At 41.2% G+C, this 27,149-nt stretch overlaps 1 protein-coding gene across 1 annotated transcript; it reads right to left on the bottom strand.

The window, feature by feature from the left end:
* Window positions 1-1,363: 1,363 nt before the first annotated feature.
* LOC124257007 lies at window positions 1,364-26,487 on the bottom strand. The gene is made up of 19 exons (XM_046690969.1): window positions 26,466-26,487; window positions 18,032-18,082; window positions 15,209-15,384; window positions 14,813-14,995; window positions 13,625-14,262; window positions 13,284-13,434; window positions 11,231-12,043; window positions 10,875-11,053; window positions 10,012-10,180; window positions 8,953-9,053; window positions 7,383-7,416; window positions 7,046-7,149; window positions 6,132-6,287; window positions 5,159-5,371; window positions 4,436-4,530; window positions 3,731-3,896; window positions 3,072-3,217; window positions 1,910-2,463; window positions 1,364-1,831 (listed from the first exon to the last, which is right to left on the bottom strand). Exons 2-19 carry the CDS (start codon window positions 18,037-18,039, stop codon window positions 1,719-1,721), a joined length of 3,999 nt encoding a protein of 1,332 aa, XP_046546925.1. The 5' UTR covers window positions 18,040-18,082; window positions 26,466-26,487; the 3' UTR covers window positions 1,364-1,718.
* Window positions 26,488-27,149: the final 662 nt, after the last annotated feature.

Below are 27,149 nucleotides of genomic sequence, written 5' to 3'. Positions count from 1 at the left end.
TGTGATAAGTACAAAAACATGATGAGTTCAAGCATATAGAGGAATATGTGCACATACAAGCTAGTGGACTCAATAGCGATATAGTACACTAAGTGCATTGAATATCAATGTTAGTGATATGTTCTTTGTTTAATAGTCATTCAGGGTTAAATTCAGGGATGAGAGGAAACCATTTGACTAAAAAGCTTTCAACATTATTATTTCTTCTGGCGATGAATGATTCAGTGGTAAATATGTCTTTCAATATCCTTAAGTAATTATCAACTTTTGGAATTGTTTTTGTTAAAGAGCAAGTGTAAATATATCTCTTAGCAGATAAGATTATGTGGTACAATAATGGGTTCTTACCTAAAAAGCCAAACCAAATCAAAGATTTTGTCAAATTAAGTGTTTGGATACGTTTCGTAATCCACTGTTCAAGTTTCTTCCAGAAAGTTCTGGTTTCATCACATTCCCAATATACATGGCATAAAGTTTCAACAGAATCATTACTCAAAGAACATATTGTATTGTCCATCAGATTCATTCTAAAAAGTTCTTTTTTGGTATAAACAATTCCGTGCAGAAATTTATATTGAAAATCTAACAGTTTCACATCTCTTAAATTTTTTCTACAAGTATGAAAAATCAAATGCCAATCAAAATCAATACAGTCAAATAATGTTTCCCATTTTTGGCACATGTGAGGTTTAACATTTTCAGATAACAATTTATCATAAAATATTCTTGAACCTTTTCTTGGGGATATGAAATCCTTTTGGAGTGAATTTATTGTGAGGTCATTAATGTTTATATATCTATATTCCTTTAAAGTCTTTTTTCCAAGGTTCAGGTAAAATATATATAACATATCCAAGATCTAAGTGAGTACCTTTTATATCAAATTTAAGCTTCAATTGATCAAAGGATATAAACCCATGTTCATCACAAAGATCTTTGATCGTTAAGATTCCACTTTTAGCCCAGTGACTAATGATGTGATTTGAGTTTTTAAAATTGTTATTCAACCATAAAGGTTGGGCTAAAATTTCGTTAATGTTCTCTGCATCTATGGTATTTTTTATACAATATAATTTCCATGCTTTTAATACGTCTTTCCAAAAAGGATTATCAACTGCAACTATATTCTGAAAATTTGCTCCATATTTAAGCATGTCCTTAAAAGGAAAATTGCATGGGTTATCCGGATTTGTTTTTTTTAAGTATAGTTTGAGTGTAGATAATTTCATGGCGTTAACAAAGGTTTTAATATCAATCATCCGTAGCAACCCCCCTTTGTAATCTTTTTTTAAAGTGCTCCGTTTGATTTTGTCATTTTGTCAAAATGAATTTAAAAAATACTCTCTAAAATGCGGTGAGAAAATCATCTGGAGGGTTAGGTAAAGTGTTAAAAATATGAACTAATTTTGAAAGAGCCAATGTCTTAATAACAGTAATTTTCCCTATCAGCGTCAAATGTCTTTTTCTCCAAGTTGCTAGTAATCTATTAATTTACAAATAATTTATTCATTATACAAAATTGTTTAGGTGTTGTACATCTCATTTATACAAAAATGTTTAGGTCTTGTATATCTATTTATACAAAATTGATTGGGTCTTGTATATCTTATCTTTAAAAGACATATACAAGTGGATATATCTAGTTTGCAGTTGTCATAACATCTCCGATAACTTCTACAAGATCAGTCATTGGTGAGGGCATCTTCGTTAAGCGTGGCTTAATCATCTTCATGTTGGACATCAGCTATAGCCCTCAGATAAACCCCTTCATCGTCTCTCTCATTTCTGTGTCCCTCACCGTCTGTGTCATCTGTACAATTGTATGCCGGGTTAATTGCCCCCTCTGGTTCAGCTGGAAATAATCTCTTCACATGTGTAGTTGTGTCATCTGTACAATTGTATGCCGGGATATCTGTCCCCTCGCGTTCAGTTCTCTTCACATGTGTAGATGAACTGCGTCTTGTGGGCCTCCGTCTGAAAGATGGCGATGTTCTCGAGACCGCAGAGGATGAAGAACGTGGGAAATGCCTACATGTCATCCACTCCTGAATTCGACTTCTTGCGCTTTTACGCCCTCGACGAGGCCTTAGCTGTACTCTGTCATCACGCGACTGATCACCTGGGTCTGTCCTTGAGAAGAGATATTCCAGCCTGACATCCTCTGCTCTAGCGCCCTGCATGTTGCGTTCAGATGTGATTGTTTGCCGTATCTTTAGTGACTCATACAGGTTCGCCTGGCTGTATGGGGCGTGTTCATAGTCATGATAAACATGGTCTTCCGGGGGTTCATTTTGATTTCTTTTGAAGATGACTTTTAGAGTTTTTCTAATTTTTTCAAGCCTCTTCCTGGGTCTGGGTCGAGACCTTTGACACGGGACAGGTGGACCTTCTGAAGGTGGGTATTGGTACACCACTTGACTCAGCTCAATCCTTCTCTGGTGGGAAGCAATGGCATCACGGAGGCTAAAAAGGATGTAAATATGGAACTTGAAAACACAGTGGCAATAGAAATAACTAAGCATGATCTAATCAACCCTTCAATATATCAAGGCGAAGTAAAGACATTCGGGGGACTTCTCCTTTTATGTCTATATCTTTGAGGTACAGCAACCATGATCTTCCCAAGAAGTTTTTAAAGAGTTTCATACGGCTATTGTATCAACGCTGTATGGTCATGGTTACAACTTCCAAGGACAACAAACTATACAAACACAACAGATTCATGGCTGACATCACATGAACGTATCAAGGCTTAATCCTCCAAGGCTGGGGTATATGTGCTGTACGCTGTCAGAGTGCACGTGAACAAATTAAGACATTGAATGTTCTTTCTTGGGACTGAAAAAATGTTAACGGGCACATTAAGAAAAATGACTTTGTTGATTCAAAAGTGAACCGTGACAAGAAAAAGTTAGAATGAAGCTTTCTTTCCTATTGTTAAGGTAAGGGCTTTAAATTGCTTGTTACAGAATATTGTTTCAGTCAGCGTTTCAAGCCAAACAAAGCTGTTTATCTTTGTTTTGTCTCTTCCTTGTCGATGTTCCTAATACAACCCAACAACACAGACTTACTTGTTCCGCAGGACCTGAACAACCATGTCGATAGTGGGCCTCTGAGATCTGTCTGGATGCCAGCACCTCTGCAATAAGGTATACAACCATTCGGGACATTGGTCTGGCCTGGTGGGAAAGTCTCCGTTCTGTTTAGCCATGATAAGCTGTGGAGGTCAAAACATCATCATATCATTATCATAATGGCATCAACAAACGTGGTAGAAAGGCCGGATGTTGTCTCCTAGCAGGAACAATTTTCTGTAGATTTGTGCAGAGATGAGGTGCTACCTGCTCCAAAACCTTTGCATCTGTTTCCCGATATGGAAGTTCTTATAAACGAAGACTCGTGCATTGCATTGCCAAACTGTTTCCAAAATTTCCTGAAGCTACACTTAATGTGAAGTATTCTTTTCTGTTTCTTGATCGTGAATATCATATGTTATCAGGGAAGGTATTCGTTGGACATGGTTTGTACGATACGAAAACATACTGCCTATAATCTCTAGCATAATTATTACTACAGATGTCAAAGGCAGGGTCACCATCCACATGATTTAGACAGACACTAAAGCATAAGTGATGGAGGTGTTATAAAGTGAGGCCTATACTTCCTCCTTTAGATATGGCATTGATTCACGCTATCGATACAATTGATGTACAACTGAATTCATGCAGACCTCCTTATTCTTCAACATGCAGTAAGGGACACGGAGGATCTTCGACCTGGATGGATTTATGCTGTGCAGGTCATACGACTGAAGCACCTCAAACGTCATCATGGCCCACATGTACACGTCTCCAGGAGCCGAGAAGGTGTTTTCAATCAGCGTCTCTGGGGCATGCCTATTGCACAATGCGATATTGTTGACTTTATTAATGAAAGAAGGCAACTTTGTACTTGTACACTTGTACTTGCAGTTAACCAGTTATTTCTACTACTACTTTAATAATGAATGCAGGTTTGTGTTTCAGTATATTGACTGTTATTATGGGCCCAGAAATATAGACTGTTATTCACTGTAGTAAACACAGGATCAAAAGAACCTGTCCGTTTAATTTCAGTGCATAGCTGAAAAGTTCCCCGACCAAAGTATTATAGAATTCTTCTACATGCTTAGTTTATAATTAATTTAATGGAATTAAAAAACTTTTTAAAAATATAAAATCGCAACATAATACACAACTGGTCATTCGCACCCTACACATCCTATTTTTGAAAATAGACGAAAATGGCGTATTGTTGGGCACCAAATTACTACATGTTAGATATAGTAGTGTATTACGTTTGCAAATCCACTTGTTACCCCAGTTTACATTAATCTGTTGTAGGAATGAGGGATAATTTTTATCTCCCCAACAAACTAACTTAATGAATGACTTACCATCGTTTATTCTCTCTTGGCGGCTCTTCCCTGCTGACGACAATGTCCGATCTGTGTGAGAGTTGCTTCATTCGGCAAATACGACTGACGTAAACCTGGAATATATTTCATTTGGAATCAAACTCAAGCGAGAAACAAATCAGACACGACCATGCTAAAAAGCAATATTATTATTATATAGTTAACTGTGCGAACATGGATTTAAAATTTAAAACTTAATGGATAGATAAATCAAAGAAGCATTAAAGTTTACAAGGAAATGGCCGTAAGGCCACATATAACATATTCCTGTTTCTCATCACTTTTCCCAAAAAATATTGGTCGGGCGGGTGGATTTTATTTTTACATTATATTTTCTTGATTTCTGCGGAAATTTACACCTTTCCTTCGATAGAAAATCAAAACTTAGAAGTGTGAAAAGCTTCAATTTCTCGAGTGTAAAAAAATTAATAATCTTAGGGTCGGGTCGAATTTTTGGGTCGGGCGGTAATGAGAAACAAGATATTTTTATATAAGGCCTTACATACGCATATTCTGATTTCGGTTTAATTCATAAATTGCTGAGTGGTATCATATACACGCTCTCTTGAACAGGTGGTTACATGACTGTACACGCACGCCTATCACAGAGCCATTATTGATCTCTCTGAGACTGACATGCCACCAATAGCCAATATGTTGTTACCTGAAAAGCATAAATGATTTTACAAAATAGATTCTCACTTCACCAGTTGACCGGTTGACCAAGAAGTTTTTAGCTCTAAGATCATTGTGGAGCCAGTTCTTCTCATGGAAGTCCCGAAGTGCCTCAGCTACTTGGTAACATAGGTGGATGTATCGCTCTATGAGTCCATTGCACCCGAATAGAAAATTGGTGTCAAGGGCATGGGTCCCAGCAACATCATCAAGGGTGTCACAGCCTGGGTACAGTCGGTGCTGATGGCGACGACAGAAAACAGAACATTCCTGTTATTACACTGCATAAAATACTTCTCTTATATAAACCTAAACTGCCTACAGTCCGTTTGGCTCAAAAGCGGACCGATGAATTGCAATCTAACTCGAAAACTAATAAACATAACATACTCAATGAAACGCTGATCATAATCAAAACATCATACCCACTCTGTGAGGTTTTTGCAGAATATTTGTCCTAAAAATAAAAAAGTTGTTTAACAAACTATCATTAGGCTGTCCCTTTCTCTGCACTCCTCCCTCGTAACAAATAGTTAACTGTGTCAATATTTTAATGATAGATTGTTAAACAACTTTTTTATTTTTAGGACAAATATTCTGCAAAAACCTCACAGAGTGGGTGTGATGTTTTAATTATGATCAGCGTTTCATTGAGTATGTTATGTTTATTAGTTTTCGAGTTAGATTGCAATTCATCGGTCCGCTTTTGAGCCAAACGGACTATACTCGCTACAGTGGATAGACTGGCCTACCAAAGGTTGAAAGGTTACCCCCTGATGGCCGTATCCTATCAGAAACCATTGGAAGACAGTTCATGTAGTTACATAGCCTGCCATCTGGCATTAACAGAAATGTGGATTTTAATGTGTCTGTTTTTCCGATGTTACTGACTATTTGATTACCATGAACAGTTGGTGATAAGAAGTATCATGTATTTATATTTCAACCGAACAAAGTAGCCAGAGGCCCTTTGATCTTTCGTCGCCGCACACCGCCACACCTGTAAATAGAATCCAGGTCCATAAGGCTCTGTCTTCGTGTCATTGCAGTCTCCGATCTGGGGAAAACCACCAGCAGTCAACTTGGGAAGGCTATCCTTCACAAACTGCTCTGTCATAACCTCCTTGACTGTGATTCCTCCAGTAGGGTTTTGTTCCTGCAAACAAGTCAAAACATTGATTACACAACAGTCTCGTTTCCTGTTGACTGGGTTCCGTCCTATTGCGCAACCTAGTACAATAACCAGTCCAGCATTTTGAGACCAATTCATTTTAGTGGATACCTAAATATTAATCAATATTATTTGATACATCTAAGCAAATGTTTATTGCAACACTACGCTCCTTATAACCCTTGCAAACATGTCGTGCAGCGAGCACTGACAAACAGAAACCTGGAAATCGTGGAAATCTCAAAACGAGGCTCTGCCGCTAGAAAGGTTTGGCGGTGTGGTACGAACCTGACATTATATCAACCACATCGTGCGTTACAGAACTACACCGAATAAGCGCAAGAAACATATAGCAGGTGTAACCAGTGAGCCAGATGCATTGTGAATCATTTTACGACCTCATCAAACTGGGGCAGTCTGTGAGGTCTTAGTTAAGGCCATGCTACACCTCGCCATAAAATATAGAAATACAATGTTATTAAAGTTTAAAATTAAAATACATTTGTAAATACCATTTTCTTATGAAACAAGGAATTGGAATTCAGCGTAACCATAGTAGTTCGTAATGTCACTTTCACACGAGAAAATTCGTATCGACTGAAAAGTAGGCCATTGTCTAAATAGGTTAATGAGACTCATGTTTCGGTTTGCAAGCAAGGAGAAATTATACCATATATAGTTTCCAAAAGGCATACTCGTAACATAAAACAAGGGAAATGTGTAAATATTTGAGATAGACCTACCAGTATGATGTCATCCGACGCCTTCAGTTCAGCCTGCGTCACGACAGGTATCGTTGAGGCTCTCCACTCATTCCTCCTCATGTTCACATATCCCCGTTCCTTCACTACAATGTATTGTGGCCAGTATTTATGTGCTTTCATGCAAATAATTACAAAACAGACGATCGTTGCGGAAACAACATGTAATTGTGATTTCAGATAATGCTTAAGCAGAAAATATCAATATTACACGTGAACCAATCGTAGCATGAAATAACTGAGACTTGAAGCAAGGCGTGAGGAAAACTGAAGTGTACACAGTTAGACAAAAATACGTATAACGGAGAATAGTTTTTACCTTTTCTAAATTCATGAATGTATCTTGGAACTCCCTAAAAAACAGAACAAATAATTATCCCTGTACAATGTCAGCATGTGTTATGAATATATGCATAATGAATGCAATACTCTCCAAAATACATAGGGTGATGATGTCGAGCAATATTCTAGTCATCACCTTCAGCTGTATGTCGAGTAAGATTCCAGTCATCACCTTCAGCTGTATGTCGAGTAAGATTCCAGTCATTACCTTCAGCTGTATATCAAAGAATATTCTAGTCGTTACCATTAGCTTATGTCGAGCAATATTCCAATTATCACCTTTAGCTGTGTCGAGCAATATTCCAATCATCATCTTTAGCTGTGTCGAGCAATATTCCAATCATCACCTTTAGCTGTGTCGAGCAATATTCCAATCATCACCTTCAGCTGTATGTCAAGCAATATATCAATCATCACCTTCAGCTGTATGTCAAGCAAAATTCCAGTCATCACCTTCAGCTGTATATCAAAGAATATTCTAGTCGTCACCTTTAGCTTATGTCGAGCAATATTCCAATCATCATCTTTAGCTGTGTCGAGCAATATTCCAATCATCATCTTTAGCTGTGTCGAGCAATATTCCAATCATCATCTTTAGCTGTGTCGAGCAATATTCCAATCATCATCGTTAGCTGTGTCGAGCAATATTCCAATCATCATCTTTAGCTGTGTCGAGCAATATTCCAATCATCACCTTCAGCTGTATGTCGAATAATATTCCAATCATCACCTTCAGCTGTATGTCGAGCAATATTCCAATCATCATCTTTAGCTGTGTCGTGCAATATTCCAATCATCACCTTCAGCTGTATGTCGACCAATATTCCAATCATCATCGTTAGCTGTGTCGAGCAATATTCCAATCATCATCTTTAGCTGTGTCGAGCAATATTCCAATCATCATCTTTAGTTGTGTCGAGCAATATTCCAATCATCACCTTCAGCTGTATGTCGAATAATATTCCAATCATCACCTTCAGCTGTATGTCGAGCAATATTCCAATCATCATCTTTAGCTGTGTCGTGCAATATTCCAATCATCACCTTCAGCTGTATGTCGAGCAATATTCCAATCATCATCTTTAGCTGTGTCGAGCAATATTCCAATCATCATCTTCAGCTGTATGTCAAGCAATATGCCAACAGTTCGAGTCCAGTCTACATATCCTAACGTTTCTGGTACAATGGAGGTAGCTCTAGCTGAGGAACATCTCAAGAATGCTCACACAACATGGTTGAGCAGAATTACAAAGGTCAAGGCTTCATATAAGTTTTGAAAACGTTACTTAGCAGATAAGTGGGCAACTTGAGTTTGGTGCAGCAGTGACGAAATTTCCAGTAACCTTACTTCTGTAGATGTTCAGCTATTTTGATACCGATTGATATATTTTGGGTCATGCAGATATCTCTTATGATTACGAAGAGGGATTTCTTGCTTTCATTATGTAACTGAGAAGAATGAAACTTGTGTAACACCTGTTTATTAAATACTTCACTCCTGAAACCTAAAGTTGCCCACGCTAGCTGTTGACATTCTTGTGTATTACCTTCTCGGGCACATGCTTCCGGTCTATTTGTTGTCTAGAGAGTATGGGGTAGTACAAGTCTTTCTTTACTATTGCATCAAATGGCGGGTCCGCTGTCTCACCTGCAAGTGTTGGAGAAGACGTCGTACATGTCCCTGATTTTTACCATAGATTGTTAACATTTTAAAGCCAAATATAGTTGCAGGCAACGATGAGGGCACCTTGGCTTTAGTTCTATCTATTGTATCTGAGGGCTGGAAATCATCGTCCAAAACGGAGCCAGAACACGTTTTTGACAGGCGACCGGGTCTTCCAAATACAGCCGGGGTCGCGGGGGTGATTTACCTTTTAAGAAGTTCCGGAGAAGAAATAGTTCCCTCTTTAAAAGGCTGTATCTCAGTTGTTCTTGGGTCTACGGTCAAAACAGTTAGTGTTCGGGAATCACCAAGCCTTCATCTACCATACTGGCACATTTTGGGAGCAATCTACTCAGAAAACTGTTTTAGTGAATTGAGCCGTCCAGGCACAATTGTTGGGAATTCGATTGTGCATCTGTACAAGAGATTTGGAAGTGTTGGAACAATTAGTTCTTGAGATATTTGCTGTCACACTTAGAAATTTTGTAATTAATTTTATCTCCCCTTTGCTTTTTGGGCCTAAAGCCTAGAGATTTTAAGGGGAATATTTACACCTCGGTGCGCATCTGTGTGGTTTTTTGTAAGCGATTCGGAGCATTGGTTTAGGAGTTATGTTTGGTACAAAAATAGGCGGAATACTAAATAATAATGATAATAATCCGAACGATTACAATAGGTCTCCTGCCTAGAGGCAAGGAGCCCTAATTACATGTGACATAAATGTTACAAGGAAAGACGAAACCAGACGAAACAGTAACTGTAACGCGAGCAAGGATCTTCATTCGATGATACACAATCAGTCATGTCTATCTAATTTACATGAAAGTGTCCAGTAAGTCTACAAGTTCTACATGCACAAATATTAACTGCGTGTGTGTATTCCACTGCTACGTGTCTTCATTTCTATTTTATTGCAAGAATGGATAAGAATATCAAATATCACCATATATGGGATCCGGCTTCACTTGCTCAATATATTTCAGCAGTTCGTCTCTGAACACACCGAGCTCAATCCGTTCTTCAGTAACCTTTCTCATGCAGCGGCACAACAAAGTGTACATCTCGTCTGGGATGCAATACCATTGGAAGGGGAGAATATTTTCGAACATCACCTACAGATCAAATACATCACAAAGAGTGAGGCCAGGCGATGTGCAACGTCAAGGGTTCTACAGATCCAGAGGATATGATAGTTAAGTTAGTGCAACGTCAAAGTTTCTACAGATCCAGAGGAAATGACAGTTAAGTTAATGCAACATCAAGGGTTCTACAGATCCAGAGGATATGACAGTTAAGTTAGTGCAACATCCAGGGTGCTACAGATCCATATGGAATGATTGTTAGTGTCATTGCAGCCACTGGATGTGCTCATGCGAACTACCTTTTTTAACATTTGGTTTTGGACTCTTTACATGAAAATGTAGGGAAGACAGCTAAAAGGAGTGATTAAAAACAAAAGAATAAAGAATAATTCCTAAGACGAAATTTACTTTGAGTAAGTACTTGCCCCATGATAGATTTGGACCATATATTTATGTGTCTGTAACTCAATCTCGTCTTACAGCTGCAATCTAAAACTGTTATTGAACTGCTAAACAGACTATGGTACAATTCTCACTTATATGAACACATCGAATGACGTTTTTCAATAGTTTGTACTTGTTTCATGAATTATGCAGTTTTTGTTGGTGCCAAAAGGGACCTTATCACACATTGAATTGCACCGCGATCACATGACTGAAATATGCACATGAAACACGTTTCATTACACCATCAGTTTAATGTAGTCATAAACATGGTCGTTACCATCCTCATGACTTCCTCCGTGCTGTCGTTGTAGTATTCTGTGAAGGGGTCACAGCCATGGGTCCACAGACAGTAGATGACGAGGCCTAGCGCCCAGATGTCTGACTGGGGAGAAAACGCTCCATCCAGCAACGCCTCATGGCATGTCCACCGGGTTGGGATCTCTCCAGGGTAGAAATCTACATGATGCAAATAATGTTAACGTTGATTTTTAAAAGGATGAAAAGGGTGGACACGGAACCGGAACATACGCATTTGATAGCCCAAGCATAATCTCATCATGAAGAAAGATTAACTCAATCAACTCTATATTGTGTAAAGAAGAGCATTATTCGAAAGAAATAAAATCCACACACCTCTAACAACAGAACTATCTGACTGGATGCTACAAGCCACACTAAGATCTCCTATTTTCACTGAGTTTCCAACAAGGAACATGTTATTCAGCGTGAGATCCCGTAATAGAACCTTCTGCTGGTGCAGCGCCTTCAGTCCAGATGTGATTTCCATGAGAAAGTCACACAGTTCAAGGTCTGTCAGCCAGTCAATGCTCATCCTCCGTTGTAGAACGTGATGCTGAAGTGTCCTCTGTTGGCAGTCCTCCACCACGTAGTACATGGGAACTGACGTCACGTTGTAGGCGAACAGCTCAACCAGGTTTGGATGGCTCTTCAGTTTGCGCAACATGTCAAAATTGTGCATTCTATCCCGCATGCTTTGATCAATGTATTTGTAAAAGTCAGGACAATAAAACTGGTTAAAGTGGGGTTTGTGTGCATGAATGAGGACCTTCTGTGTACCCATGCGTCCTTTACAGGTTCGGAATGGAGGACTGCTTTCAATGGCTTCGTCATCAACATGCAGTCCAGCATAAGCCTGGCCTCTCTCAATCTCCTGCACAACTATTTCTTGTAACATAAGCTCGTCAGAACTTTCGTGTATGACACGTATTGGCTTCCTGACGGACATTCCTGCATGCCACAGTAGAGGTAATGTCTCCTGGATGAGACAGTGAAGTCGGTTTTCCTGACACGCTCTGCTGTGAGGGCCACGGATACAGGTCAACAGCCCTGGGCGAGACGATGTTCTCAGGTCCTCTATTGTTCTCGTGATCAGCTCAGTCAGGTCGGTCTTCCAAGTTTCTTTCAAATCACCAATTTGAACGTCACCTAAAACACGGGGAGAGATTTGTTTATTCCGAACAGATCAACAGACACAGATCACTGTGTTTTATCAAGCATGACCCAACGGTATATGTTAGACGTATATGTTAGGTCTTATACACGTAACTCTGCCTTTCATGTGTCCGTTCCACTGCATCCTTTACTGTTTTGAACCTGGATATGCATAATTTTATATTTTCACCAAATATATATCTTTTGCTGTAACCAGGATGTAACGCCCGAAATCCTGTTCCACTGTCTTTGGTTAAATCTAGCATGTCTGCGTAAAAGTTGAAAATGATGAAATTGCGCCAGGATAGATCCTGTGTATGGTTGTCTAGCTTGGATACCTTCGGCGTGCATTCGATTCCTGATAGTCTATACCACTAAACTATTTTGTGCGTGGATGACGTAACCTGATTTCTAGGTGTGACGACACTCATTTCGGTGTGACGTTACAGTCGGAGACCGAGCAGTTTGGCGATCTGCAACGGTGCCCGCCCCTAACACACGTGTCCTGAGACTCGTGCAACTGCTGTTTATGTCGATAAGCTGCAATGTAACAGCGTGTGTTTTCAGACGTAATTGCAATAAGACTGGCGGCACACATACAACGCCTGTTGTACATAGAGATAAAACTGATATATATGTGTGGTTTAGTCACCGTCAGGCTTGCTATATATGTTGATATATGTTATCGTATCCTGCCTAAGTAGATGGTCATCATAACAATGACGGGATGCTGTGATAGAGACCGCCAGCATAATGCTGAGTGTATCTGAACAACACACAGACAAACGCTACCTGTATTGAAAGCTGTGATAGAGACCGCCAGCATAATGCTGAGTGTATCTGAACAACACACAGACAAACGCTACCTGTATTGAAAGCTGTGATAGAGACCGCCAGCATAATGCTGAGTGTATCTGAACAACACACAGACAAACGCTACCTGTATTGAAAGCTGTGATAGAGACCGCCAGCATAATGCTGAGTGTATCTGAACAACACACAGACAAACGCTACCTGTATTGAAAGCTGATAGAGACCGCCAGCATAATGCTGAGTGTATCTGAACAACACACAGACAAACGCTACCTGTATTGAAAGCTGTGATAGAGACCGCCAGCATAATGCTGAGTGTATCTGAACAACACACAGACAAACGCTACCTGTATTGAAAGCTGTGATAGAGACCGCCAGCATAATGCTGAGTGTATCTGAACAACACACAGACAAGCACTACCTGTATTGAAAGCGGTGGACAAGGAATGAACGCATCCCGTCACCAGCAACATTCTCAGAGCCTGGTTCTCACGAGGACATCGTCTCTCAAGCAGTGTACAATGTATGAACTTCATGTATGACAGAGTGTTTTCGCAGCCAGGCACCATCGTCTTGAAGAAGAAACGTCCATTATGAATGGCATAATGAAAGTATAAACTCATGGTCAATAATATTTATATTTATAATATTTCATTGGAAAATTTACAATGCTGAATAAAATAACTAATTATCTGCGTATTCCAACTTCATTCAGTATTTCTGTTTTAGTCTTCTCTATCGTTGTAAAGTAAAACTGTATACCTGTTTCAACAAGGAGAAGAGATGTGTGAATTTGTCACAGAAGTGTGCTTTTTTCACCAGGGTTAAGGATTCCTGTTTATTCATATGAAATGCATTCTTGACTTCACTGCCGAAGGCCAGGCCACTCTTCCGACGTAAACGTTTAGGAAACACTTCGTGGTAATGGAGCATTGCTTTGAGGAGATCATGGGTTGCTGTGCACCTCTTTTCCTTGATTAAGTCTTCAATGCTGTCCTTTCTGGTTGTTGATATCTCACTCAATTTCGCCACAGTTTGTTCCGACCTATCAGGCTGACATAACAGGCAACTGAACAGCATGAGGTTGAGGATTCCAAGGTCAAACACGTGATCCTGGTGCTGGCTCAGACTCTTCCAGACGTTCTCTTCGACTGAGGTAATTTCTTCAACATTGACATTGTCTTCACAGGCATACACAAACTGTCGAAGACAGGTCAACACAACTTTCCTGATGTGTTCGTCGTCCAGCACAAGAAACTTAGACATTTCAGCCATTTTAGTTTGTGTTTTGAGTTTGTGGATTTTCTGTGACAGAATGCACTTTTTTATTTCGTCTTGCAAGTTGGGCGTCTGCCATAGTGAGATAAGTTTCTGGGAACTCCACTCGCCCATGTCTGGGTCTAAAAGATTGATCAGAACATCTTCAAAGCAAGGTGTATTGGAAGGATGAACAGGAAAAAGGGTTACAGGTCATTCACGACTAAATAAAATGTAGTTGAAACTACGTTAAACGTTAATTTCCTCATTTATTCTAATCCCCAAGACCTCACTGGACTGGTAATATCAACTCTACAAAACAACTTTTTGTTTTTAGGCAATTTGCTACAAGAGATGCATACATAATATCAGTACGAATACTGTGGATTCCGGGAGAGACTCAACCCATTAAAAGTACTACAATCTGTACTTTTACTGAGAAAGTGTAATCCGATATATAACATGTGTTACATTTGACCACTTTCTAAATGGCATTGTGCATTCATAGTATGAATTAATAATTATGCAAATGAAATATATATTGATCAAATACCTAAACATTTCTTTGAATATTTAAAACGTCAAACTTCAAGTATGAGTCGCGGAATCTGTCTGTATCAGCTAATGTTTCCCTAACATTAAAATATATTCCTTACTGTACTTTTATCTTTAAAACCGGAAGTCTGTACTTACTGCTCGGGTGAATGTGTCGTGCCCTCACTTGGTGGCCTCTCTGATCTTGGGCATTGTGCTTCATTGTTTTTGCATTTACAAAATGTCCCCTAGGTTGTTCGACAAGGCCAGGCTCCTCTTCAGTGTCAGACAGCAGGTCCGTCTCTGTTAGGAAGCTGTGTGTACTAGGAGGGTACAGTGAATCTGGAAGTAATTGAGATGGCTTTTCTACGACATCGAGCAAGGTGGGGATATGCACTCAACTGACTGAGGTCAAAAGATGTGATCAGGTTATGAGAGTGTATGAAACTCCCATTGTATATCTTATCTAATGTTTAAGTGCATTTATACAATTCCAGGCACATTTGGTATCTAAACAAGTAGTGAAGTTTACACGAGAACATGTCTTATAACTACCTTCTTCTTCTTCCTCCTCTTCTTCTTGTCGTCCATCTTGGGCGACCCCTTTACGTGATGTTTGTTCTGATCGGTCACTTGCATCAGCAATGGTAAGAGGTATGTCGTGATCATTGCGGAGAGTGTTGTATTGCCCCAGGCGTGATGCAAATCGTACCTTAGGCTTTGATGAATTGCTGAAAATCCACAAATGAATGTTGTTAAATCATCTTTGACATCTTACGTCCTTTAAATAACGGTATGGTGGCATCCACACTGCACGTCCATGTTAGAAACCAAGCATTCACATAACCTCTTTGAGTGGCATTTGGACGCTAGTATGATGAATGGGAACAATTTTGTATAGATAGACAACTTCTATTGCAATAGATGTGACGTTTCGGTGTAGATACTAACACCGTTAGCAACCATATCCACTACTGTCATGATATCCACATCTACTTCTACATCCACGTGCACCTCCACTATCTCTTCACCCTCATCCCTATCCACATTCACGTGTATCTCCACGCCGTCATCCACATCCACACTTATCTCTTTACCTTCAACCCTGTCCACATGCACGTGTATTTCCACGTCCACCTCCACGTCCACGCCGTCATCCACATCCACACAACATCTGTTCACCTTCAACCACTCTGTTCCACAACCCTGTCCACGTGTATATCCACGTCCACATGTACCTCCTCGTCCACGCCGTCATCCACATCCACACATATCTCTTCACCTTCAACCCTGTCCACTTGCACGTGTATCTCCACGTCCACGCCGTCATCCACATCCACACCTATATCTTCACCTTCATCACTATCCACATCCAGGTGTATCTCCACGCCATCATCCACATCCATACCTATCTGTTCACCTTCAACCCTGTCCATATGCACGTGACTCTCCACGTCCACCTCCACGTCCACGCCTTCATCCACATCCACACCTAAATCTTCAACTTCATCCCTATCCAAATCCAGGAGTACCTCCACGCCGTCATCCACATCCATACCTATCTCTTCACCTTCAACCCTGTCCACATGCACGTGACTCTCCATCTCCACGTCCACGCCGTCATCCACATCCATACCTATCTTCAACTTCATCCCTATCCAAATTACTCCACGCCATCATCCGCATCTATACCTATCACCCAACCCTGTCCACATGCACGTGTATCTCCACGCCGTCATCCACATCCATACCTATCTCTTCACCTTCAACCCTATCCACACCCAGGTGTATCTCCACGCCGTCATCCACATCCATATCTATCTCTTCACCTTCAACCCCTGTCCACATGCACGTGTATCTCCACGCCGTCATCCACATCCATACCTATCTCTTCACCAACTTCAACCCTGTCCACATGCACGTGTATCTCCACGCCGTCATCCACATCCATACCTATCTCTTCACCTTCAACCCTGTCCACATGCACGTGTATCTCCACGCCGTCATCCACATCCATATCTATCTCTTCACCTTCAACCCTGTCCACATGCACGTGTATCTCCACGTCCACGCCGTCATCCACATCCAAACCTATATCTTCACCTTCAACCCTGTCCACATGCACGTGTATCTCCACGCCGTCATCCACATCCATACCTATCTCTTCACCTTCAACCCTGTCCACATGCACGTGTATCTCCACGCCGTCATCCACATCCATATCTATCTCTTCACCTTCAACCCTGTCCACATGCACGTGTATCTCCACGTCCACGCCATCCACATCCATACCTATCTCTTCACCTTCAACCCTGTCCACATGCACGTGTATCTCCACGCCGTCATCCACATCCAGATCTATCTCTTCACCTTCAACCCTGTCCACATGCACGTGTATCCCACGCCGTCATCCACATCCATATCTATCTCTTCACCTTCAACCCTGTCCACATGCACGTGTATCTCTCTCCACGCCGTCATCCACATCCATATCTATCTCTTCACCTTCAACCCTGTCCACATGCACGTGTATCTCCACGTCCACGCCGTCATCCACATCCATACCTATATCTTCACCTTCAACCCTGTCCACATGCACGTGTATCTCCACGTCCACGCCGTCATCCACATCCATACCTATCTCTTCACCTTCAACCCTGTCCACATGCACGTGTATCTTCACGTCCATGCCGTCATCCACATCCACACCTATATCTTCACCTTCAACCCTGTCCACATGCACGTGTATCTCCACGTCCACGCCGTCATCCACATCCATACCTATCTCTTCACCTTCAACCCTGTCCACATGCACGTGTATCTCCACGTCCATACCTATCTCTTCACCTTCAACCCTGTCCACATACACGTGTATCTCCACGTCCACGCCGTCATCCACATCCATACATATCTCTTCACCTTCAACCCTGTCCACATGCACGTGTATCTCCACGTCCACGCCGTCATCCACATCCATACCTATCTCTTCACCTTCAACCCTGTCCACATGCACGTGTATCTCCACGTCCATGCCGTCATCCATATCCACATCCACAACTATGTCGTCACCCCCATCCCTTTCCACATCCACTGCTACAACCACGTTGACATCCACGTCTACGTTGAAATCTACACCCACACCTACATCCACATCCACGTCTATATCCACATCTTGTATTGCATGCACTTCAACATCCAAACCGAAACCCATGTATTGTGAACTGTAAAATATAGCTCATGAATTGTTACACATTGAACGAAAAATATTCATGATCCCTAAATAGTTTCTTCAGTGTATATTATTTTGTTGCTTCTTGAAGATCCGAATTACATTAACATCATAATTCAGAAAGTAGTACATCGCAGTGAAATACATACGCGCCCATCTTGGATAGTGTTACAAGTCCTGTCACCCTGGTACTCGGGAATCTGCAAAATATTGATAAGAAAACATCTTAATCTTTGGTAGTGATCGATGATAATAACCTCAAATTTAAGTAACAAGTAAACTCCTATGGTCTCGTCACTGCATGTTTGCAATATTCGTTTTCACAACTCAGTAGATAAGAGCATGAATAGCGTTAATGTTACACAATGCTATCATCTTAGGGTTTGTGGGTCAGAATACACGGCAGCAGTGTTCCCACATTACACAAACATGATCACAATCTGCCCATTGGACAAGGATCGCGGTACATACTGAGACTTTACAAAACAGAACGAACAGAAATAGGCCCCAGCGGAAGAAACACGCTCGAGTTGTATACCCCTGACCGACCATAATTTTAGAAGTTCCTGATGTCGTTGTTTTAGCTTCAAAGATGAACATACGCTTCGGTCCCACCGATCAGATGGATTTTATTTTACATTAAGGGGGCATACAGAGAAAATACAGTGTCTTAATCTGTACAGGTGTTGTGGTAAAGCGGACCTAGAGTGGCTTCTTGTTTCAAATATGGCGCATCGGTTACAAAAATGAAGTACGAGGTAATTCCCTATTTTGACATGTACCATATATTCTCGTGCTCATTCCGGGGCACCGCTGACTCGATTCAAGGCAAGATTCTGTGCATGGACATTACGGATAGAAATGGGCCTATTTCAAACAATTTCATAATTATCATTTTTCATGACGCTTTCTTCATATACAGTGTCTGATCATGGGTGGAACTCCGAAGACTGTAACAGAAATATCAAGCCACTTTTTCTTTTTCAGTTCAGTCCTACATCCTTGGCTTGATTATCAAAATTGTGGAATTGTATTTTCATCATGAGCCTTGACATTCTTCTCAAAAGATAATCCACGGTAATCAAACCACGCCTTCCCAACTGATGGATATAAGTTTCTGACATGACTCTCATTGTTTCGTCTAATCATTTTATATCAGCCTGACCCGTGAAGATCCGGGCTAGAATTGATCTTCAGTAACCCGTGCTTGTCATAAGAGGCGACTGACGGGATCGGGTGGTCAGGCTCGCTTGACACATGTCATCGGTTCCCAATTGCGTAGACCGATGCTCATGCTGTTGATCACTGGATTGTCTGGTCCAGACTCGAATATTTACAGACCGCCGCCATATAGCTGGAACATTGCTGAGTGCGCACAACCAACCAGCCAATCAATCACGTAAAAGAGGTGCGTCAACAATGTTATGGATCTGTCCTGGCAGGTCTAGAATAATAAGGTTTGTTAAGCGAAAAAACAAGTATGAATACCAATAGTCAGAAACTGATTATATTTGGTGTAGTGAGTGGGTGAGTTTAATTTTACGCCGCTTTTAACAGTATTCCAGTAATACCACGGCGGGGACACCAGAAATTGGCTTCACACATTGTACCCATGTGGGGAATTGAACCCGGGTCCTCGGCGAACGCTTTAACCACTAGGCTACCCCACCGCCCATATTTCGTGTAAAGGACATTTAAGGATAACCAGGAAGAGCACCCGTCCACGCGACGGCGACCTGTAAACATTCCAGAAAATCAAGTAAAAATCCAACTGTAAATTTTGCATTACGACTACTGTGTAGAATTGCAGAAATTCTGCTGCTCACAAGTAAATACAACGTTTGGAAATGGGCTTGTTTCCCAACACAGTAGGGTATGAAACATGGTAAAGGGATAGAGAATAAAAACAGTTGTTATTCATAAAACGTGTCATGTATTCATGTTCGTCCAACTTCTAAATGCCTTTCAAAAACTTCACAGTAGGATCTGTTTGGGATAAAACATTTCTTTTCTACTAGACTTTAGTGGAAGCTAGTGAGCTGTTTTATGAAATTCGAGGACTTCAGTCCGCCAGCAAAACCATGGACCCAGTAAATATGACACGTCAGTGCAAAGAATACCCAGTCTTGTCTTTCCTCGGAAACACTTCCATTCCATTCCATTCCATTCCATTCCATTCCTAAAATCATCGCCTTGAAAGTTGCCTCTTCTAAAAGGAGTTGTTCCGGAGTTCCAAGTGCCTCTATGACTACATCTCAATAAATCATTATGTCTTTGGAGCATTATCCCTTTTGACACTAATGTGATCAGTAATATGTTGACGAATATACTGAACTCGTTCACGAAATGTCAAGCTTGCATATACAAGCACAGAACTCGGAGATTAGTAACAAAGTGCTTCTGACTCTCTTGGTAATGCTGAAGGCTGCAGTGTTGGGGAGTATTCTCCAAAAAGTTGCTTGTCAGTTTGACTAGGAAGCGCTTCCTGGGAGAAGTCCCTCTCGCCGTATTATCTGTACGGGGAGGTGTGAAAGTAGACCAAACTTAGAGGCTTGTGCTCAGACTTTCAGAGAAGACAATATTTATAGACAGGTGCTGTGAAAAATACGAAGATGCATGACCCAAACCTTCAAACCAATATGGCCCCCAAACGCCACACGAGACAAGACAAAACAAGATTTTTATAAGGTCAAAGACTAATACAATTAGGCTCGATTGAATATTTGCCTGTGCACATGACGTGGTACACATATAGACAACAATCATATTATCATTATTATCATTCTTATTGCCCAAGAAGATACGTGTAAACGATTCACAAAAATCCAATTTTGTTTCTTTCACTAAAGATATGATAAATACACTTGGACGAAAGCTGGAAATCCCTTTCTCTATTAGTAATTGCTGCGATATCTAATAATATTGTGTCTATAGTCTTGGAATTCTTGAGTTATCTGGTCCTCAGCAGTCTATATATGCGTGAATGTTTCACCTGAATCAGCCACCAGGGTAATGTGTTTGTTACGGGCAATAGTAGCTGCAAAATATCTAATTTATCAGAGCTTCCGTCTATGGTCTTTGGAAGTCTGGGGTATGGGGTGTGTGTATCTGGTCTCAGGGGCTTCCGACACCACCACCACACCATCACTACCCTACCCCCACCCCTTTGAACATTTCTGGATCCGCCTATGAACCTCGTGATAATATCAACATATATTTTCCCGAAGTATGCTGGAACTGCGACATTACGTTTTACTCCTCTTACTGATGCGTCAAAGAAATATCTGCTATATATGACCTTGTTGGAAGCCTAATCAAACAGCTTTTGAACACAATGTCCAATCTCCATAACTGCAGGTTGATACGACAAACAATCATGAACACTGGCTAGGTACGTACCGTGACTATATACACCACGTCGGAATGGTTTCTCCTGACTACAGACAGTCTCTGTGTTGTAACGTATTTACGTAAACAAACTACATGTGACGTTGACAATTTCCAAAAAGCTATAAATAGCATAGATCCCCCAGGGATCAACTACGAGTAGGACCTTAATGTTAACCCTTACATGATACGGTGAACTTTGGAGCTAGCAGTTATTTTGTTTTCATTTTCAATAAGTTTGTTTCATAGTTTCTTAACGTAATTTTTGCTCAGCTCACATGTTCTTAAAGAAAAGGAATATAGATACAATGTTTCTATTAGTTCACACACACTCTGTTAGCAGTTAACGGGTGTATTGCGTTGCGTATACAGGTTGCGAAACAGAGCGAGACGTGCTGTACGTTGGCTTGTGTACGTAAACCTCTGACTTTAAACATTCATCTGTTGTGTTGGATGACATCTGCATGATAGGGTGATAATATGATGTTTATCCCAAGCCTCGGCACACAAGCACGGATATATGCACGTCGGTAGTACAAAACCGGGCAAACACTGACCACTTGACATAGATGGAAACTGTAGGGCATAGACGCTGGTAACACCCCGAACATAGGTATGGTGCTCAATGAACCTAGAGACAGAGTCCTTAGATGTCCGAATTAGGGACGACAGATTTATGGTGCAGGGATTTCGACGACTTTCCGTCTTGGCAGTCCCTCCCATTCTCCCCACCCATTCCACACACCACACCCCCAACCCACACCCCATTTCCCCTCCCACCGGCGTATAGGTGCACCCTGATGAGGTAGACTGATTGTTTCTTTAAGAACTAACGTACGCTATTGGTTGCAAGGGGTCAGACGACCGACTGTTCTTTATACATTTATTAAAATTACAACGGGACAGAAGTGACGTATAACATTGGTTACAGGTGTCAGGCAACTGCTCTAACAGGTGCAATGGTGTAATGGTTTTCCCCCGGTGACACGTAAATAGATACACGTGGAAACACCCCGTGCGTCTGTCTGCTTTCATAAATACCTCGGATACCTCTTTCATATATCCAGACCTCCTGTAGAGCTTTTTGGATATACTTATACATGTATGTGACTCATAGGGCACTCATCAAGTAAATATATAACGTCATATCTAGGATATATGTATGACTGACATATATGACACATTGTCATGTTTAGTAGATATATAACGTCATTTTCGGATCTGTTATACATGACATTTAGGACACATTTGAAGTAAATATAGAGCGTCATTATTTGACGGATGTCGCTGTTTGCTCGCTTCTCAAAATTCTTCAACAAATGTTAATGATATAATCTGAATTAATGTTGAATTCTCATTCTCCATATATCCAGAATTGTATGCTCAGCTAGGTAGAAAGTGAACAACACTCGTGTTTACACTGTAGCTTGTTATTTTCATCACAATGGTAATTAAGCTTCGCGTTCAATTTGAAATCTGTTCACTTCAGTGATGTGCTGAATACGTTTGGATGAGGGGTTCAGTTATTGAGTGGAATTTAGTGATATACTAAATACGTTTGGGTAAGGGGTTCAATTATCTGTGGATGTGTCGCTATTTTGGTATTAGGAATCTCAAACCTGAGTCACTGCTTTTCCATTTATCAAAGCATGTGCATTAAAAAAACACACGGCCATAACGTGTCAGATAGTAACGCCACAGCGTTCCATCTGTATGTCCTAGTTGAGGGAGAGACAGTGTTACATCTGCTTTCATACTCACAAGTAGCTCTAACCTTCTTATTTTTAATAAGTTTGAGTAGAAGGCAGCAACTTTGTAAATATATACTCTTCATAAAAAGCAACAAGTACATGTACTATTTTCAGTATAATGTCTTTATCAATCTTGATTGCGATTTTTTGCGACATGTTACTGAAGGGTAAATTTTCAATGAATGCATAATCTTTAGTGACTGTCAAATAAATTTATCTGATAACATTGATAACATCACTCGAACACAACCACGCTCAGAAACAACATGCAAAATGTGTGGCATGCACGTGCTCCACACTTCACGCATGCGCTCTGATCGGTTAAAACCTGCCAGTAAGGAGAATCTTTTGCCCATAATATCTGAAACATGGTTAGGCGTCACTTGACGGCAACTGAGGTGGTTCAAACAGTGCAAGAGCGATGACTCGATACCACCCAACTGGACTTATGACAGAGAGGCCAGGCACAGGTCGTCCAAGGGTCTCAACACTTCGACAAGATCATTATTTGGGCACACTCGCCCGGAGGAAGAGGTTCACCGCGACCAGAATGACCTTCAGAGTGTTTCGGGAAACACGGTTTTAACACAGACAGTAAGGAACCGGCTTCATATTGAAGGTCAAAGGTCCAGAAGACCCGTACAACCCATTCCCTAGCCTGCACGACATCGACAGTTGAAGCCTACTCCGGCAAATCAATACCGTCATTGGAGGGTCAATCGTTGGCGGAATGTTCTCTTTACAGATGAATCAAGATTGTGCCAGGACTTCAACGATGGTAGGGTACGTGTCTGGAGAAACAGCAATGAACGATATGCCAACTGTACAATTGCTGAACACGATCATTACTGCCGTGGAAGTTTGATGGTATGCGGGTGGCATCAGAGTTGGGCAGAGACCTGATCTTGTGGTCATTAGACGGGGTATAATGACTGGTGAACGGTACAGGGATGAAATCGTCACACCTATAATCATTCCTCTGGCACAACAGACGGGTCCTAACTTCATCCTTATGGATGATAATGCCTGTCCATACCGAGCAAGAGTTGTTAATGATGTTCTTCAGATCAGCAACATCACACATATGGACTGGCCCGCAAGGTTACTTGATCTTAATCCCATTGAACATGCTTGGGACATTCTTGGAAGTCGTGTTTACGGTCTCCATGTTCGCCCCCAGACTCTGGATCACCTTCAGCAGGCGTTACAGAGAGAATGACAGAACATTCAACAACAGCAACTTGACAGGCTCATTTGGTCAACGCCTAGATCTGAGAAGCTTATGGTGGTCATATGCATTACTGAACACAGCATCGCTGTCGAAAACTGACTTTTGCAACATCAATGCAGCACATTTTGCACGACTGTTTCACGGGTACATGTTTTTGATGATTTGTAAGTCTATTATTGCTCAATACCTTTTCATATCATTTTGTTAATCGTGTGTATAATTTGTATTATGCGAGCCTTGGCGAAACACACGAGGTCAATCTCTTTATCATATAATGTCATTCTTAAAATTACTCTAAAAAAAGAAGCAAATTGTATGTGAATTTGTATATGATGAGAATCGATCATTCGCGTAAGAATACTTAGCGGTACACCAAGGTGGGGGTCGTTCATGACGGCGGCATATTGTTGTGACTAGTCGCTAATACAGTGCAAACATATCTCATGCCTAAAATAAGATCTTTCTGTCTAAAAAGAACAACAAAATCAGGCAGGGTTTTCTTGGTAGTGTTTCTATATTTTTATTGTGGGTTATCACCTCATCAGTATCAGTTTCTGATACCTGACGAAATCGATTCGTCGTCTTCATTGTGATCGATAGATCGAAATCCTTGATTGGTACCTATCTTAGAAGATAGCCTGTCACTTGTGCCTCATAATCCGTACTTTCAATTTGAACGAAGTTCTCCGTTTCTTGTTTTCCCCAAGTCAATTACTTTGAACGACTCCAGAACCGCTGTCATCAATTCTACAGACTCACCAATTTTGATATAATGGGCAGCTATGTGAGTTGGGAGATTCAGGAACCCTAACTCCGACGGAAATCTATGACTTGTTTCATTTTGGGGGGCTTTTGCATTGGATGGAGGTGTTTGAGAAGTAGGGTAAATAATGTGGTTCAAGGACTGTAAGACAGGGTACATTGCAGGAAGCTTTAGGTAGATACACATTTCATGATAATGCATTTCAGGACTGTGCGTTTTACTATTCACTACAGACGTGGGGTGTAACGGTAGTAGGGACAATAATGTGGTTCAGGGACCGTGAGGCTTCGACTACATTGCAGGGACATGCTAGGCAGTATTGGGACAATATTTTCCCTAAAATTCAAATTTGTTCAGGTCACTTTTTGAGACAGACTATCATTTTGCAGGAGGGCTACATCCAGTAGGGAAAATGAATGTCGTTCAGGAGACTTTGGGAATAGACTTGCTTCATTTGGGGCTTTTGCATTGCAGGGAGGGCTAGGCAGTAGGGACAATGATGTTGTTCAGGGACTTTGAGACAGACTACATTGCAGGAAAGGCAAGGCAGTAGGGAAAATAATGTGGTTCAGGGACTGTGAGACAGGCTACATTGCAGGGAGGGCTAGACAGTAGGGACAATAATGTGGTTCAGGGACTGTGAGACAGACTACATTGCAGGGGGAGGGCTAGACAGTAGGAACAATAATGTTGTTCAGGGACTGTGAGACAGACTACATTGCAGGGAGAGGGCTAGGCAGTAGGGACAATAATGTGGTTCAGGGACTGTGAGACAGACTACATTGCAGGGAGGGGCTAGGCAGTAGGAAAAATAATGTGGTTCAGGGACTGTGAGACAGACTATATTGCAGGGATGGCTAGGCATTAGGGGAAAATAATGTGGTTCAGGGACTGTGAGACAGACTACATTGCAGGAGGGCTAGACAGTAGGGAAAATAATGTGGTTCAGGACTTTGAGACAGACTACATTGCAGGGAGGGCTAGGCAGTAGGGACAATAATGTTGTTCAGGGACTGTGAGAGAGACTACATTGCAGGGGGCGGGCTAGGCAGTAGGGACAATAATGTGGTTAAGGACTTTGAGACAGACTACATTGCAGGTAGGGCTAGGCAGTAGGGACAATAATGTTGTTCAGGGACTGTGAGATAGACTACATTGCACGGAGGGCTGGCAGTAGGAAAATAATGTGGTTCGGGGACTGTGAGACAGACTACATTGCAGGAGGGCTAGGCATTAGGGTCAATAAAGTGGTTCAGGGACTCTTCAGATGCAATAACTCGCTCCACGTATATACCCTCGAGAAAATTCTAGAATAGCATTTCCAGAACTATTGTTGGACGACACCACGACACATGACACTGCCTCAGTTCCACCGTATAGTATCAGAAGGACGATATAGTATCAGTCAACACGTGTTGTTTCAATAGACATGTATCCTGCAGACGCCCTACCTTAAACAGCATGTCAGGTGACCATTCAGTACGCGTGTCCTCAGTACTCACAGACGCTCTAGGGACCGAGACATAACTAGTTAACAACATGCAGTCTAGAATCCGGGCATAACTAGTTAACCACATACACTCTAGGGGACCAGATATAGCCAGTTAACTACATACACATCTAGGGACCTGGTCACAAACCAGTTAACCACATACACTCTAGGGACCGGGTCATAACTAGTTAACCACATACACTCTAGGGACCGGGTCATAACCAGTTAACCACATACACTCTAAGGACCGGGTCATAACTAGTTAACCACATACACTCTAGGGGGCGCGTCATAACTAGTTAACCACATACACTCTAAGGACCGCGTCATAACCAGTTAACCACATACACTCTTGGGACCGGGTCATAACCAGTTAACTACATACACTCTAAGGACCGGGTCATAACTAGTTAACCACATACACTCTAGGGACCGGGTCATAACTAGTTAACAACATATACTCTACCGGGTCATAACTAGTTATACACTGAGAAATCTATACATGCATTTAGAGTCTTGATATTGAAAACCAATTGTTGTGTAGTGTATGTAGATATGAGTAAGTGAGTGAGTTGGGCTTACCTTTACATTTGGTACTATGACCCAATTAGGGCATGGGGAAATACCTTTCACACATTATAAG

This window comes from Haliotis rubra, unplaced genomic scaffold (genome assembly GCF_003918875.1).
Source record: "Haliotis rubra isolate DU_JTF1 unplaced genomic scaffold, ASM391887v1 Scf648, whole genome shotgun sequence".
In the NCBI taxonomy this organism is placed as follows: domain Eukaryota; kingdom Metazoa; phylum Mollusca; class Gastropoda; order Lepetellida; family Haliotidae; genus Haliotis; species Haliotis rubra.
Note: the sequence above shows the minus strand (reverse complement) of the source record. Positions and strands in the feature narration are given on the sequence as shown.

Coding starts and splice junctions, on each gene's coding strand:
- LOC124257007 (XM_046690969.1), bottom strand. Junction 13,435..13,624: donor TCTTCTCCTTGTTGAAACAG/GTATACAGTTTT, acceptor TTCTTCTTCAAG/ACGATGGTGCCTGGCTGCGA. Junction 3,897..4,435: donor CCAAGAGAGAATAAACGATG/GTAAGTCATTCA, acceptor ATTGTGCAATAG/GCATGCCCCAGAGACGCTGA.